General features: G+C 36.1%; 1 protein-coding gene across 1 annotated transcript in view; it reads left to right on the plus strand.

Moving 5' to 3' along the window:
• CDC73 (cell division cycle 73) overlaps positions 1-17,496 on the plus strand; it is a 110,756-nt gene that overhangs the window by 35,901 nt on the left and 57,359 nt on the right. The window contains exon 10 of the mRNA XM_065675056.1: positions 1,094-1,158. Within this exon, the coding sequence (XP_065531128.1) occupies positions 1,094-1,158 (65 nt within the window). The remainder of the gene's footprint in view (positions 1-1,093; positions 1,159-17,496) is intronic.

Here is a 17,496-nt window from a genome sequence, read left to right on the forward strand (position 1 = left end):
TGCTTTATTTCTGGTGTTACAGAGGTGGTTTTTTTTTTTTTTTGCTGATGTATTGTATGAAGGTGGCGTAATAAATGAAAGAAATCTTCCAGTGCCAAATAGCTGTTTCTGCACAGTGTCAGAAACCTTTATGCAAATCTAGGTGAAATAGCCCTAAAGTTTCGTAGGTATAGACAAGTGCTTGCTTAGCATGGTTTGATTGGTTATTACCATGTCATTTTAAGTATGAATTTATTGGGTAGTTATTTGATGGGGTCAGCTGACAGTGAATGCATGAGGCTAGGTAATTTACAAGAGGAAAATAATTTCTTCCAAGTCTTCCTGACAATACTCAGGAGCTGGCTTTGCTCTTAGAGTGCTGAGAATAGGACAGAGAAGGAGGATTCAAAGGCAAACAAGCTAGTGGCAGTAGGCTTAGTCACAGAGCACTTGCAGGCTTCTAGCACTTACTCAGCATAAATTCAGTCTGACTAAAAATACTAAAAATAATATAAAAAACCCCAACCCAGCTCAAACCAACCCTTTTTATCACCTTTAGTCTGGAAGTTTTAATTTACACAAATTCTATCTTCTAGATCATATGACAATTACATCGTTGTTTTTTCTGCACTCCAGTAGAGAATTTATCATGTTAAGTAGCCAATTTTATAGTCAGCATGTAAACTGCTTCATTAGTAAGTTGTTTTTTTTCCTTTTTGCATTAATAAAACTACAAATTGAATATTTTGCATTTTATAATGCATTCTGGGAATATGAGGTACTTCTCCATTCTGTAGTGAAGAGCAATTCTGAGACTGCATGCACGTTGTAACATATTCTCACAAAAATTTAAATATCTATTCTTTGGAGTAGTCTAAATGATTCCATGCAGCAGGAAATGCTTACTCAGGAAGCAGAAATACTAAATGGACATCTGTCTAAAGAAAACATAGATTTCCTAGTTACTGACCGGGCACTGAACCTAAAGCACTACTAATAGCAAGATGCGTTACTTGCAAAACTAATTTTCAGTGTATTTCTAGTGTTTTCTATTTAGACATGACACCCCTGTGTTTGTAATGATTTACAAGTGACTTTTTTTTTTTCCTTGTAGAAACGGAAGGCTTTAAAATTGATACCATGGGCACCTATCACGGAATGACTCTCAAGTCTGTAACGGTAAGCTGAAAGACTTGTCTTAAATATATTTTATAGAAGTGATAGTGTACCTTTCTATAAATCTTTTCAGCTTGGGCTAAGCTCTGGAACGTCACTTTGGTAGACTAACAACATTGATGAAGTATTTTGTGAAGATAAAACATGTTTTGTTTGGTCTGCATGTTCTAGAGATGCTAGCTCAAGGGACCTGTCTGCTGTAAAAAGGTGTTCTGGGAGGGCTTTGCTGGCAGAGTTTTGCTGGGCTTGTGTGTGTCTATGAAGGACATTTTTCATAATTATAAGCAGTAACTCTATACTTGCAAAGCGGAAGTAATAAAACTAGGTTTTGGATTATCACTGCTTCCTACTCTGCATTTGGAAGTGGTAATTAGTTTAGTGGTGGAAGAATTTGACCTCTGTGTTACTGTTGAAGCTTTCTTGTCTAGCAAGATAAATTTCTTCTGTATGACTTTACAATGCTGTCAGTGGGAATTGCTACATACACAGATAAGAGGGACCCTTAAACAGATTTCCTTTTTTTTTGGCCAATGTTTGTCTGCTTTTGTGGAAGTGGGTTGAATGCTCTCAAACAAATGCTCTTTTGATCTGCTGGTAAGTAGGACAGATGCTACAAAACTAACGTAAAAACCTCATTAAGGTTTTTGCCATCTGCATACCTCTATAAATCTGATGAAAAGACAGCACTAAACACTCTCCTAAATCAATGCACTATTTCTAGTTTGCACTCCTAATTTGAATATAAAATAGTATCTTGAATGTAAGATACTGTTAAAAACATATAGATGAAGGTTCTGTCCCAAGACTTTTAGTCCCAACATCCTCTGTACTCAAAATGCTTAAAAAAAAAAAAAAAAGGGGGGGGAAGGAATCTACTCAATTCAAACCAGTGTTGTTTCTGGATTAATTCAGTAATTAATTGGGTGAAGAAAGAAAATAACCAATTGTGGCCCAAGTTTATTCTTGAGCCTTGCATGAATTTAGGGCTGCTTTATGAGGGATCAAGCAGCGTTGTTATACCAAACCCAGGTGTCAGTAGTATAATGTATTTGTTTCAAGTAGTAGTGACTTGAAATGACTTAGTAAATAGATTGTTTAAATTGCACAAGGAGAAAAGAGAAAGAAAGAAGAAGAAAAAAGAAAGTAGAGGGGAGATATTCTAGTAAAGTAGCAATGTTGAAATGTGTTAAGTCTGTTGGTATAAAAACTGTAAAAGGGATACAGAATAACTCTAAAAGTAATTTTTTTTTTGTTTGTTTTTGTTCATTAAAAAATAAGGTGGTTTAAATTCTAGGAATCCTAGGTCATGTATTCAGCATAGTACCTGCAGTTTTGAGGTGGAGTTACTAAACTGTCATTGCTGGTATCTTCCATTAAGAGAGAAAATACAAGGGTTACTAACTAACTAGTGCATCTTTCTGCAGTATAAACTAGAATTGTGTGAATAACTGTTTAAGAGGTGTATTGCATGACTGCAGATAAGCATCATCTGGTGTCATGAGAAATACTAAAACTCCATCTGTCATTTAGCATTTTTCTAAGGAAGAACTTGTAAGGGATTTTTGGAACCTTATTTTCCAGAGTATTAGGAACCTTATTTTCCAGAGTATTAAAAAGTGCCCGAAATGTCTAGCTCATTCATAAATTGCAGCTACTGATTTTGTGTTTCAGACTGGGGAGAAGTAAATTTATTAATTAAATGGCACAGAAATGTTCATCTGGTTTTGCCTCAACTTTGCCACAGTGATGGACCACGTGATAATAACCCATAATCTTCAGATTGTTGTTTTGTATGGAATACTTAATCTCCTACCAGCTAGCAATTTCATATTATTTTACCTAGTATTATTTATGGTTTGTTTTTAATTTTTATGCTAGACAAAACTAGGAAGGAAATGGCGAAGTCATTTATTTCCCTAGAGGTTTACTCAAAAAGTGCATTATACTTGTGAGCTAAATCATAGGAATATGCAAGGTAGCGTTGGAATTGCATTCTGTCTACATGATGTCTTCTGCTATCCTCATAGTATGTTGGTATATATCTACTGGTATAATCCCTTTTGAGAACTCACCAAACACTTCAAAGGAATTTAAGTGTTACGTAGCTCTTTGATAGAGGCTGTCTTCAAACTTAGGAGCTCTGATTTCCAGATGAATGGCAAAATTTGAAAGGTTTATTTTTATGCTGTTGTTCTCCTTGACTTAGGTAGCTCCTCTGTTTCTTCTGGGGTGCTTATTTCCATGAATATATTTATAGAGAGCAGTCATATTCTCTTAAAACTTGTTTGCTTAGCTAAGCAAGTCTTGTTATGAAATAACCTTTCAATCCCCATGCGCGTTTTCTTTCTTTAGCTATTCAGTTACAATTCATCTTTTTGAGCATGATGAAATAAAATTTCATGGAGTCTTGTGACTCTAGTTTTTACTTTGGTTGGGAGTTGCATGTTGGAAGAGACTGTTTATCCTGGCGTGGTAGTTCCCTTGATGGTTAATGTTACTGGCAATACCATCTACGTAGACTTTCATTTTCTCTCTGTTGCCCTGAATAGTTTAGCTTCCTTGTCACACACTGACCTTTATTTTGTTTGGCTGAATGAAACAGGCTGTTTTGATAATTGGTCTTCCCTTTAGAAGATTGATGGAGCCATTAGTTTCCAAAGATTTTGATCTCATTAGCCGTAGGAAAAAACTTTGCATATGTGACCTACTGTCTGGAATTGCCCACCTGCTTCTCATGTCAAATTTGTACAAAGCTTTTACTTTTTTCGTGTTATATTCCCTACATGTCTTCCACTTTCATTCAGCCCATCTCTGAAATGATTTTTATGAAATGTGCAAAACTTCTGGGTTTTGTTCTTGCTGAAATATGAGTTCTCCTAGATGCTTGTTCTTTTTAACAGCAAAACAACTTCTGCATCTTGACTGCTTTCTTTTCATCAGTGATGTTGGAAACTTTCTTAGCATTCAGAATTTGTGCAAGAACAGATGGTGAATGGTGGGCTTTTTCTGAAGTAATGTCAGCTGAAATAGCTTGTGCTGCTGGCAGTTCTTCCCTGTAACAGGGTTTTTGCTTAATTGGCACACTTAGTTTCTCTTAGGAATAACAGACTTATTTAATTAATTTTTATTGTGAAGGAATGATTTAATTATTCTGGACCTGGAATTATTTCTATCAGGTAGTCTTTCTCAGAAAGCCTTTTTTAATACCTGTGGCACCTTATGCTTGCCTGGATTGACTGACTACAGGTCTACCTGCAGGCTTCACTTGACGTACAATTCTCAGTATAGCAGGGAAACTTCTGTCTTTTAAGTAGGAAAGTTTGAGATGCATCAAATAAGGGCTATGGAAGACAGGCATGTTAGTATTTTCCTACCACTCAGGGTGTGAGGGAATGCTGAGAGAGAATCTTAAGCTGATATTCTTAACATGTTCTTTATACTTGTGTAAATTTGATGTGTTCAGGGCATTAGCCTTCTGCTTTTATAAAGAGAGATGTTAACTTGAAGTCTAAGCCGCTGTTATCTGCTGGAAGCCTAGGAAGTGAGTCTGACCTTGTGTATGCAATGAAATTGAATTTTGGACTGCTGGTTTCCGTAAGTAGAATATGTGACGTATTTAGCTGTTATAACTTGAGATGTCAAGATCAGAACAAGTTAGCAGTCTGCACCTATATCAGTATATGGGAGAATTTTTTTGTTCCATGTATGTCTGATAAAGCTGGCTTTTATAGCTTGGAAGAGGATACACTTCAGTACACGAGCTGAGGGCATACTTTGTATTGACTGTCTGCACTTGCAAGCAGTGTTTGTTTCTTCGTGACAATAATAGCCATAGTGATGCTGGTTATATTTATCTTATTGATTTTCTTAAGTTTTCATGATGTTGATATGAAAGAAAAGTATAATGATAGCCTGCGGGGTTCTGTGGAATGATATCCTAAGAGTTTTGAGAGTCCTGACTAGTCGTGAGCTGTGATTCAGCGTGGTTATAAACTTGGTTGCAAGCAAGTAAGATCTGCATAGTACTGCAGTAGGCTGTAACAGAAATTATTTGTTGCCTTTACTAATTGCCAGAAAGCTCTCGTATTTCTAACTGCTGGTTCCTTTTAGTAGTCATGGATGCTGAAGCTCAAAAGTTTCCTTTGTCTTTTTGGTTTTGCTGCTGGGAATGGTATCTGTCATTGATCATCTGCACTCATTAGCAGCCAGAACTACTGTTGGCATTTCTTTCACTTACTGTTCAGTAAACAGGTGGATACAGCAGCTCTTTTAGGTAATGAGATGATACCCTTACTGGGTTGGTTGAGTCTGGGGCTATGCCTGAAGAACCAGTAAAGTTCAGTTGAGGCACTTTGCTTGTAGCAAACTCAGATTCTTGCGTGTATTCAGACATGGAAGTTTTACTTGTGGTAAGAAATTCTTTGTGAGTTTTCAATGCCTCTGAGTTCAGTGATAATGTTTTTTCTACAAATTAACAGAAGTAACATCCATCTTTCCAGTGTAAACTGCAAGGCTTTACAACAATCTCTGGGTTGTAAAATTACCCTGAGTAAACATATGAAAGTATCAATAATTAAAGAAAATAAGCTACCCTTCAGTCCAAACAAACACATTACATTCTGTAGTCCTGACAGAAAACAATTGAAAAAGAAAAGGGGGGGGGGGGGGGGGGGAGGGGGACCCTTATGTAAGCCACAATTAAGCATGTAAGTGCAAGCTGAATTTCAGAAGGATTGGAAGACTGGTTGAGCACCTCTGAGGTCAGCAGCATTTTTCATCAGTTTGTGGTCAGTGTCAGATTTTGAGCATTAACTGATCAAAGGATGTTACTGTCCTCAAAATCTTTTGAGTATGGTGTAATCTCAGGCTTTATTATTTTACAGTGGCTTTATTATTTTACCTAAGAGTTTTGCTTAACCTCTGATGTTTTTTCCAAGTTTTACTGTGTAGTAAAATTAAGGAAAATGCTAACTTTCTGGCACTTGAGCGGAACCATGTTGAGGCAGAAGCAGTCTACGTAGTATATGCACATATATGAAAGACTTCAGATAATCAGTATGCTTCATTGAAGTAGGTAAATCTGAGATCTTTTTTTAGTTTGTGATAAATTAAGATTGTGATTCAGTACCAAAACTTGAAATGACTTTTCAGAAGCGTATGGTGGAATTGGCCATTGTCTCTCAGTACACAGATAAACAGCGCTTACCTCTAAAAAGTAAAAATTTAGTACATCTTAACAGATATGACTACCTATCCACACATCACCAGTTTAGTGTCATGTCCTAATCTCATTAAAATATTTTAGAGAGCAGTGGCATTGAGGGAGGAGTCAACAAAACAACAGGCTTTTCGAAAGTGTTTGGAAGAGACTCTGAAGCAGAGTGTAATTTTCACTCAGTCTGTGCATAAGCTGGACATTATTCTTAACACAAGTGGCATACAAGCCTGCTCCCGCTGCCCTCTGCGACTGAGCAACATTCTGTGAATTCTGTGTGCTTACTGCTCAGGTTTTAACCATCAAGAGGAGGTGAGGAAAACTAAAAATTGTCTATTAGAAGAGTGTTGAATAGATGATGCTGGAGGCAGAGACTTTTGTTGTCACTGGATTCGTAAACCTTTTTCATCTGAAGTACATTTCTCCATAGCTGTAATTCAGGCATAGCTGCAAGTTCTCAGTAAGTGAGGGTTAAGGGCTAGGACATGACTACCAACTCAAAAAATCCTGGAGTGGGAGAAATGGATGTTTCCCCAGAATAGTCTGCCAGCAACTTTACACTGCTTTGGAGTAACAGACAAGAAGCCTAGAAGTGTGTCTGTATTACTGTAATGGGAGTGGGTGAAATGCAAGCAAATTTCCTAAGAACTTTTACTGTATTTTATATTTAGGGTCCACACAACAATTTCAGGGGTTGGTATTTCATTGCCACAGTTGTTTTAGTGTAAATAGTCAAACTGATAGAGGCCAAGGAAAATCACATACAAATACTGTTTTCAAGAAAATGCGTTAGGTTGAACAATGCTGCGCTGGTTTTCTCAGTGATTGTAAATCATGTACATCTGTGCCAAGATATCTTGTCGTTGTACTGCATCATACAATAGAACTGCCTGTTTTGTTCCTTATAATAGCTTTTATTTTATTTTGAGACTAAGAGCTGCAAATTCAAGAAAAGTGGATGTTGTATAACCAGTCATGCATCTAGAAGTTAGGCATTGCTATGTTATCAAGAATGCTGCTGAACAAAAGAGGGAGCAAGACCTAGAGCCATTTAGCTTTGTTACTGAAAGAATGTGTCTGAAGTCACTGTTTTCCATAAAACACTGTTGTTTCAGGGTGCTAAGTGTGCTTGTGGCATGTCCGTCAGGTCCTTGAGTAGTTTTAATGGAGGAGTGCCAAGTATGAGAATCCAAAGTATTTCTGAGTATGCATTGAAGTGGCACTTCAGACACTCAGGGGGCTTTGCTTAACAAAGCTTAACCCTGAATATTTTTGGTATAAATTTTAAGATGACCTTCTAGACCTGTCTTTACCTAAAGCTGAATGGTAGGGGTTTATTTGCTAGCCCTGTGAGTGTCCCTTGAGAAACTCATCTGAGATGTACACAGTGCACAAGGACTCAGATCCTTTATGAATGGCTCAAGAGTCATTCTTTTGGAAACATGACCGCAAATAAAAATGTCTACGACACTTAATTTGCATGCTTTGAACTGGATGTCCACTTTCCGCTTGAATCCTCCATGGATTCTTAGATTCATTTGTGTTTCTCAGGTCTTAAGATTTATGTATAATATCTGCTAATGAAAGTTTTATCGGGCATTGCTCAATTAGACCAGCTGAACTTGAGCTGCAGATTTCTATACTTTGCCCAAATTGTTCTGAACAATCAAATATCATGTGCTTCATACAGTTCTTACATTAAACAATCTTGTCAACATAATTTCCCTCTATACATTTTCTCTAAACACCTACTGAATATGCAGCAGCTATATCTTCAGCTGACAGTTTGTTGTTAAATTTCTTCGAATGAGGAAAGACCAGCCTAGCTGTCAAATAGTCTTGTAATTCACACACAGCTATTGAAGGTGGGATAAAGGTTTAGGGATCCAATAGAAATCAGCATGTGACAATTGCAGGACCAGAAGGTATTTAATACCTTTTCTTCTCCCTGCAGGTTTATCCATATTTGCCAAAATAGTCATGAGGAGCCATCCCATTGTCTTTGACTTAAGAGTCTTAACAAAGTTTCTATCACACTTTGCAATTAATGATGCAGTAACTAAACCTAAATTACGATTCAAGGAAGTAAGGATCAGCTGATTGATTTAGGTAGATAATCTGAGATGACCAAATCAAGATTTCCTTCTCTGTTCAGTTGTTGAGATAATACCATTGTCCTTAGGCCATGTGGCACTTTTCTACTTGGTTATTTGCTCATAATGAAGTAAGATGCAATTCATTATTTGTGGAAACATATTTTCTGCTTGGAATACTTGCTTATATGTAACTTAGCATCATAATCATACCTTTTTCTGAGCTTGGAAAACAGGTTCTCCTGGTTGTTACCCTGGCAACATCCATAGGAGCATGCCTCAAAGCCCATCCTCATGTACATCTCACTCTTGTCACTTACTACTACTTAGTTAAGCCAGAGCAAATTCTCCTTTATGATTGTTTTTATTTTTGTAAGTTTTGTACTTTGTCCTAATTGTCAAGGCCCGCTTTGAACATTTTTAAGGACCTTTGTTTCAGTTTGCAGACTTTTTTCTGGAGCTGCTATTTTATAGGCCCACCTCGTTTCTTCCTTGTGGTTCTGGGTTTGGTGGTTGTGTTTTTTTGTTTGTTGGTTTATTTTACTTCTCCTCCTCATTACATTGAACTCTTTTTCATTATGTGGCTATGTTTGAATCCAACCAGAGGGTATCTCGGTGTGGTAAGTTTTCTTCACAGGTGTATAATTATTACAAGAGTATGTTATATGCAGGTGTTCATTAGCTCTTGAATCAGAATACATGAGGCATAGGTGGGTCTTTTCTAAGCACATCAAACCTGCAGAGTTCAAGATTGAGAGGATCCTTGGATGCAAATGTTAATGAAATGCCAAGATAAGAACCCTGGTACTCAGTCTTTCAGGGGACAGATTACAAGTAATGTTATTCAGCACTATTTCTATGTAATGCAACATCACTAGTGAGAATGTCCACTTAGAATAGCAAAAGAGGTGGTATTTTTAAGCCTTTAAGGTAATTTCTTCTAGCACCATTTAAGAAGGTAGTTGATTAAATCTGACTGTATTTTGATCTTTAACTTTGTGATTTTTATCATTCCATCTAAATAGAAGTGTTAATTTGCCTGTGTCTTTTACGCAGCCCCATGCTGCTGAATCTGCACACTCATTTTCAGGATGTTTAAATGTATTAGGTTTATCTTTGCTAAGACAATCTTTGGGCAAAGTCCTGGCTTACTCAGCTTTGCTACTGGTGGTCCGGGATACAGTCTGTTTGAGTGTAGGCTTTCTCATTAGCTAAATGACTGTAAAGACTATATAATGAACTCTGCATTAGTTATGGCTCACTCACCTAGCATTTAGGCAGTACTGATCATACCTTCCGGAATATACCTGTGATTGCAATCTGCTGAGCTGCCATCTGGAGCTGTATTCATGTTTTCACTGAGCAATATGCTATTGCGGAAATTACTTGCATCACTGCTGCTGGAAGGGTGGTTCTTAGGTCTTTATTCATCTGAAACTCTAAACAAAATACTTCTCAGCTAAGTTTAGTTAAGGGGAGAGCTGCTTATGTATGAAAGTGCTTGTAGATAAGACTTGAAAGATGTATTTTCTGCTTTCATTATGATGTACCAATTTGGTTTGCCCCTCTTTATTCCCAAAAGGATTGTGGATTTTCTGGAGGTTTTCGCTTTAGGAGGCTTCTAAGTCACAGGAACCTCATGTATATAGGACTTGAGACTTCACAGCAAACATACTGAGTGGGTAAAATAACCCCATGTGTTTTCTTATTCTTATTAGTCAGTAAATGCGCATGTGAATGGGAATTTCTTAGTGATAAAACAAATTCTCAAATTTTTGTTTGCCGCTATATGAATATATTAATCTTCAGTACTTAGTATTTCAAACAATGAAGGTTTGTCCAGTGTATTTAGAAATATCAAATTTACCTAAAGCAGTTGCTAAATTAAAAAAATAGATAAATAACTTTGAGAACAACTGCTTTTTTACAAATACATACTTTGATTTGCTAAGGTATAGAACTTCATACAAAGTAAATATTAACGAAGTGTGTTTTGATTTCACCTTACATTACCATTGCATTTGGCAGACCAAGTTTTAGAAAGTTGAACTATTCAGTTTGTATGCTGCTTTAGGAGACTTAGGATATACTATTGGAATTAAAATAACTTTATTTTTTGGCTCTTTCAGGTTAAAAGCAGGCAACACTTACCCTCCATAAAGGTGTATGAGTGGGTTTTGTGCATAAGCAGCAGATAAGCTTTTAAGATTCAGTTAAAGTGTGAATCAAAATTTTGTGTGACTAAGCAAAGTGATGTGGTAATGTGATAAGATGGCTTGTGGTTAACTGTCAGTCTAGTTGCTGTAAATTCATAGTACTTTTAATTTTGAATATATATGTGAAATAAAAACTCCAGGGTTCTTCACAGAGAATCTAAGTGCTGTATTTTTTTTCTCTATAATCACCTAAGTAAAGTGGGTATCTCCTCATACCCTCCCTTGACCCAGAAGAAAGTGCAGGTGTTGAGTTAGAGGTGATTCCTTCTGGAATGCTTGGTGCTGCCATTTTGAAGAGATAAGAGAAGAAACACTGCTTGCCTTTTCTTCCTCGGGAGCAATAATTTGAGAGTTTAATTTCCCTGGACAGCAGTTTTCATAAAAGTTGACAAAGGCAATAACTTTTCTACAGGTTTAATTGAAATTGGAAAGTCAGTTCAAAACATATGGTGGAAGAGGGGAGTGAATGTTACTAAAGTAGGCTGTTAACAGATCCATTTCCTGGGCAGACACACACACACACACACACACACACACACACACACACACACACACACCCCTCTCCTTTTACTTTGGAATAAGGAGACTTTAGCGTGTGTCATGCAGTGGTATTCATCAGTCCTACGTGCTAGTTCTCTTCAGAGCAGCTGATGTAAATCAGGCAAACAGATTGCGGTGTTCCTGAAATTAAAATGGAATCTGGTTGTCATTAAAAAAGATAACTGCCTGGTTGTGTTTTATTGTGGTTACTAAGTAAAACAAAAGACTTCTGGATGGAGAGGACTTTATAAAGCCTTAAGTCAAACATTTTGTAACCAAAAATATATAAAATATATTATAATGCGATGTATATAGCTACTTCATATTGGTCTATAAAATCTATTCTGTTTTAGGGTGACATATTGTGTTGAAACAAACCACTGATTTTTATAGTAGGTTTCACATGTATAATTAGGTCTGGAAAATAGTGTCATGAAAAAGCTTCCAAAAATATCTGGACATGAACAGCAGGTGAAATGCAGATTAAAGTAGTAAAATACATATTAGAAGACGAAATGGTTCGTAGTGCAGTCTTTGAAATTAAAATCTAAAGAGAGTCAGGGAATGCCTTGTGTAATGCTACATCTGGTTTTCAAGGTAGTTTTATAGCAGGCTTAAATTTCTTATGTAAATTTTGAACATCTAAATCAACTTCCTTGTTCATACCTGAAATATTTGGAAAATTGTATTTAGTTGTTTGTTAGAGGTGCCACTCAGACTAACCCAAGAATAGCCTAATCAGGCAGTTAGCTAACCTGTATTTGGCAAGCTAAATATTTCATAAGGGTCACTTTCATATGCATGTTATTGTACAGTGCAACAAAACCTCATATTCAATATATTTCTTATATTCCTTCCCCTGGCAGTTCTCAGCAAGACTCTTAATGTCCTTTTATTTTCCTTTCTGAAAAACTGCCTGTGGTTGGCTTGTTTATTAAGCAGTGTGAACTGTAATTCTTCCAAAAATGAATGCAGGTATTAAATATTTAACCAATGAATACTGTAACAGTAATCCGTATGCAGGGAATATTTTATAGATGAAAATTTACAATGAGCAGGAAGTATTTTCAAGTATTATTTTATCACCCTTTTATAGGGAGCTGAGAGGAAAAGAACATAAAAGGAAGTAAATACTCAGCCTCCTCCAACTGGAAATGTATTACATTTAACCACTAGTTGCTAGTATACTAGTATTTATAAAAATTCTGTGTTATGAATAAGAATCATACCTTTAAGAAAATAATGTAATTTTTCTGATGTTTCTTGTAAGTGAAATGAAGATGATTGATAAACCTGTCATTTAATATTTGGCAAACCTCTAGGGGGTTCTGCCTTATGTTCAGTAAAGGGATGTTTCTTTAGTGAAGCCATATTTAAACTGTATTAAAATGCATAGAGATATATTGATACTTCATAAATGTGGCATAACTGAAGAACATTCACAGCTTTAAGAAATCTGATTTTTTTTTCCCTTTTCCCTTATTTTTTAAACAAATGACTCGCTTTGGCTTAGTAGGCTTGGCCAGTTTCCTTTTGTTACCAGATTCCTCAGAAGAAAACTAAATTAATTCTGTCCATAAGATGATTAAAACCTGATCGTCTGGGCAGATGTTTTCTGTTCTCAGGGGTGAAGAAAGTAGAATAAGGTTCCCTGGCAAGTCTGAAGATGATGGCAGGAGGAAATGTTTTGCTTCTAGTTAAATTGCAGTGAAGGCATTTGTGCCTTTCCTAAAGACATTTTGGTGTGGGTTGTTTATTTAGTGGGGATGGGAGGGATCTCAGTCATTGTGTCTTGTGACATCTTGGTGGAGCAAAAAGATGTATTCTGGTTTTATTTATTAATAGTTTGTTCACTCTAACAGTAATATGTAGCGTATTTGTTATACTTGTGTAAATTTAGCTATTTCTGTAAGTTGTATTTCACTTTTTCATTCTTTGGTTTTCACTGTAAACTATTTAACTAGAACTTTTCTATATGAAAAGCTATACTCTTGTCTAAATCTTGGTTCACTTAGTTTTCAGTTCTTTTGATTAATATTTTAATACTTGCCACTGATAAAGCTCTGTCTGAAGTCATGCTTACTCCTTATTACCAAGCGGCTGTAGGAGAGGCTCTTGGTAGAGACCCTGTGTTCTTTCTAGCAGTTTTCACAGTCATTCACACTTTGATATAAACTGATTCCTGTTGTCCAGCTGTCGTAGTCTCCAGCCAGCTGCTGACCTGTGGGCTATTTAATAGTTTAGGTTCACAAGTTATCTCCCTTTTTCAGCATCAGATCTTCCTGGATTCCCATCTTGTTTAGGGATTTTGTGACAAATAGACAAACTTCTCAAACTGTCTTTGCACTCAAGCAAATGTTTATCTAAGAACAATACCTCTGCATGGCTTTGAGGGGGACACCCCCCCCCCCCCCCCCACTTGCCTATGTCTGAAATGTGAGTTTCTTCTGAGTCTTAAGTTAGTCAATGCCTTGAGGGACTTGATCTTCTGGAAGTTCCTCCCTCCCTTTCTTGTAGCTGCTGAGCTCCCCAGTACAAGATTTGTTTTTAAGGGTTATAATTTTAATTTATTTTTCATTTGTAATTAAACACCTCAGTCTTTCCGGGGTGCAGATGTTACCACCTGAGCATGGCTAGGAGTCATTAGGACCTTAAGAGTCTTAAACAATTATCTCAATTCTCCTGTTAAAGCAAGTGTTTAATAGTTTTACCATTCAGAAATTACCTTTTCCCCATAATACAAAGGATGATGCAATCTAATATGGCAATACACAAGTGTTCCTTAAGGCTATGTCTAGATCAAGGCACTCAAGCAAATTAAAGCAAATTACCGAAGTGTATAACATCAACATTCATAAGTTATAATGCATTAAATCACCATTGGCTGGCGATGTGTTCAGGAATAAAATTAGTTTAGTTAGCTGTAGTTTAATTTGGTTTACAGTGGATAAAGGCCAATTTACTCTTGCATTAGAAAATTAATGTGGGGATTTAATGCGTTTAAATTAATATGCTTTGACTTCTCACCTTTACTGGAATCTGTATCCACCTTTCAGTCATTGGTTATCCTGTTATGTTTGGCTGGATCATCATATGCATTTCATGCTTCTCTTGCTGCTGTGGTCCCATTTCTAAGAGTTGGGTGCATGTTCAGTACTAGCTCACATATGATTATGGATTTGATCTAAATCAGAGCTACAAATAAAATCTATTGCTCTTCAGTCCAGGTAGTAATGGCTAGATTATATATAACTATGATGGTATTTATTAATTGGCCTATAAAGACTGCGTTTTCCAGCATGCAAAGTTTGAGATCTTTTGGATTTCATATAAATTCAGTACCTTTGACAATTTTCTTAATGCAGTTTTTCTGTGCATATATATAAAAAGAAAAAAAAATGTTGCAGAGGTATTTTTGACTTCTGGTTTTATTCCAGTCAGCAAACCCAAGTGTAGTTGGTGTTGCTTTAAGGTTTGCGTAGTGTGTTTGGGGTCTTTAAGGTAAGAAGGGAATAGGAAATAAAATAGCTATGAATGTTCAATAGAAAGCCTATTTATTTTAGGGCATAGTCTCTCCTTTCACACTTCAATTATCGTTACACAAGGAAAAACATTCCCAGTACTGAAACTAGTCAGTGGAAGCCTGCCACAAAGTAGTTACAAAGTATTTCTAGTTTATATACTCATTTAATGTAGTTAGCAGCAGCATGGTAAATGTATTGATAATTTCTACTCCCATACTGCATGTATGGAGGATGCTATAGTCTCAGAATAAAATCTCCTATAGTTGAATCTGTGTAGGTGTATTTGTGTTCTATCCTTACATTTTTCAGTAAATGGGGAAATCTGGGTAATACTTTTGTGAATTGTTGGATAAATTTTATCAACTGTTTAAGGAGAGAGTATGTGAAATAAAAAGTTCTAATCAACAATTATCCTTACTGTTGTGGGGTTTTTTTTATCATCTATATTGGTACATAGGCAAAACATGGAAAAAAGTCAATTTGATTAAGTCTAGTATCATCAGGTACCACTTAAGCATAGACTTGGTCTGCAGTATATGACCAATTCTCTGATGATATCTAAAGGACTCAAGCTTACTAGTAAACTTTGAAAACGTATGGGAAATAAACTGTAGTTTGGGACTTTGCTGAACCAAACAGGTTTGTATCATCTCTTCCTAACGGGGTCTTAAAAAAGTTTTAAGGAGTTTATGTTCACTTGTTTAAAATAAGACCAGTTAGAAATTCCTCTGAGAGAGAGTGTTTCTTCATTAGCATGTTCTTGAAGTGTTTGGATGGGGAGGGAGATTACAGGGTTTGTCTAGAAAAATGCATAGTGCTTCATATTACATCTTGGAGAGATGTGCTTCTAGTGGGTTACCACGTATCTTTTTCATAACTTGAGAAAAGTTTAGCTATGAAGGGGTCGTTGTTGAAGGGAAGTAGGACAGCAAGAAAAGAAAGATTTATTGGCTGTTATAAAATGGATTCCATTTTGTTGACTTCCCAAAGGTCAGGGACAATCTATGAACACAGATTCTTCTGTCTGTATTGGCCACTGAAATCAATGGAATGCCAAATTTTTTAGTTGGCTGAAGTAGGAGGCAGTCTTGGTTTTTTTTCTTTTTTTTTTTTTTCCTCCCTATGGTAATGCATCTCTTTGTGATCATTTTCCACTTCAAGTAACTGACAAAGCCAGTGTAGAATATGTTCAACGAATCTGTAAAGCTGGTTTTGCCCAAGAATCTTGAAGTGTCACAGATAAAAATGGATATTATCCAGCACCTTGCATTATACATCTGGATATGATAAACAATGAGGAGGGCAGCTACTCAGCCTTCTGGCATGGTTGAATCAGTCCATCCTTTCAGAGCACAAGCACTGTACAAGTCTGCAATTTATCTTAACAGTAAACTGGATCATAGCTGTATCTGCTGAAATGACTGTATACACTGAATATTTCTTTTCAGCACTTTAAACAGATGCAAAAGTACTTTGCTGTATGCTACCTAGAATATGATAGCAGGTAATGCTTCCTACTATTCATTTCTACATAGGTGGTGAGGAAAAAAAATAGGCAAGCAATTAATGCTTATGGTGATCAATTTTGTCATGAATATTCTAGGATTCATTGTAAATCAGGGTGTTATGAATCCAAGTATTAGTATTCAAAGTGCTAATACTCAGAAGTCCACGAAAATACAGTGATGAGAAATGGGAGAAAAAATGCCATTTATTCCACATACATTTTTTTTCCACTAAAAATTTTCAGTGCAAGATGCGTAGATATTTTTCTCTTGTGTAACTGGATTAATATTTGACTGGTCATAAGTAGTCTTATGCCTCAAAAAGGCTCAATTTATGGAATGTGTGCAGAATAAGTTAGAAAAAGTGGGTGTTAATGTGTGTAAAGGTTTTTTGATTACTGGGAGGATGGGTAGGGAAGAAATGTAGTTGTAGTACTTTATTCTGGCTTTTCCATTCTCCTCTGCTGGCATGAAATTTGGAAAATAACTCATTCAAACGGTTTAACTTCTACTAGTAGAAAATAAGGAAATTGTGGAAAGGAAAAAGTTCAAAAATTGTTGAGGGACCCAGACAGTGCATTTTGTAAATGAAAATGGTAGATTATATTTTACTCAGGTGTCAAGTCCCTAGATTATTGGCAAAAGGCTGTCACTCCTTTATTAACTCATGTAAGTTGGATATCTTGTTTGCAGCATCCATTTCTCAACTGAATTTTGATCAGAAAGAAAATCATACCTGTGTTGGATGTCGCAGGAAAACTTGCCTACTTGTAAGAAAGTGAAAATTCACAGCTGATAGTATAAAGTAGTAACTGACTTTTAAATATGAATGAATTATGCTTTATTTTTGTAAAGCAAAAAAAAAGTGACTGTCATTCTTCTTCTTTATAACTCCCAAAATAGATAACCCATCTCAAATCTGGTGAAATGATAGAAGTAATTGGCAGCATCAACTTTTAAAAATTGTTTCATATTTGAAAGACTGAATTTTCTCATTACATTGATGGCAGCATTATTGAAAACTTCTTCTGTGGAAGATATGTTTATATAGGAACACTGTGGTTTCTGTGGGTTTATTGGGTTTTCCTTGTTTTGGATTTTTATTTTGATGTTTGGGTTTTTGGGGTTTTTGTGGTTTTGTGTTGAGTTTTTTTGGGGGGTGTCTTATTTTTTTCGTTTGATTTAGGTGTGTGGTTTTGGTTTTTGTCTTTTCCCTTTTTTTTTTTTTTTTTTTTTTTTTTTGTCCCC

This window comes from Lathamus discolor, chromosome 3 (assembly GCF_037157495.1).
Source record: "Lathamus discolor isolate bLatDis1 chromosome 3, bLatDis1.hap1, whole genome shotgun sequence".
NCBI lineage: Eukaryota > Metazoa > Chordata > Aves > Psittaciformes > Psittacidae > Lathamus > Lathamus discolor.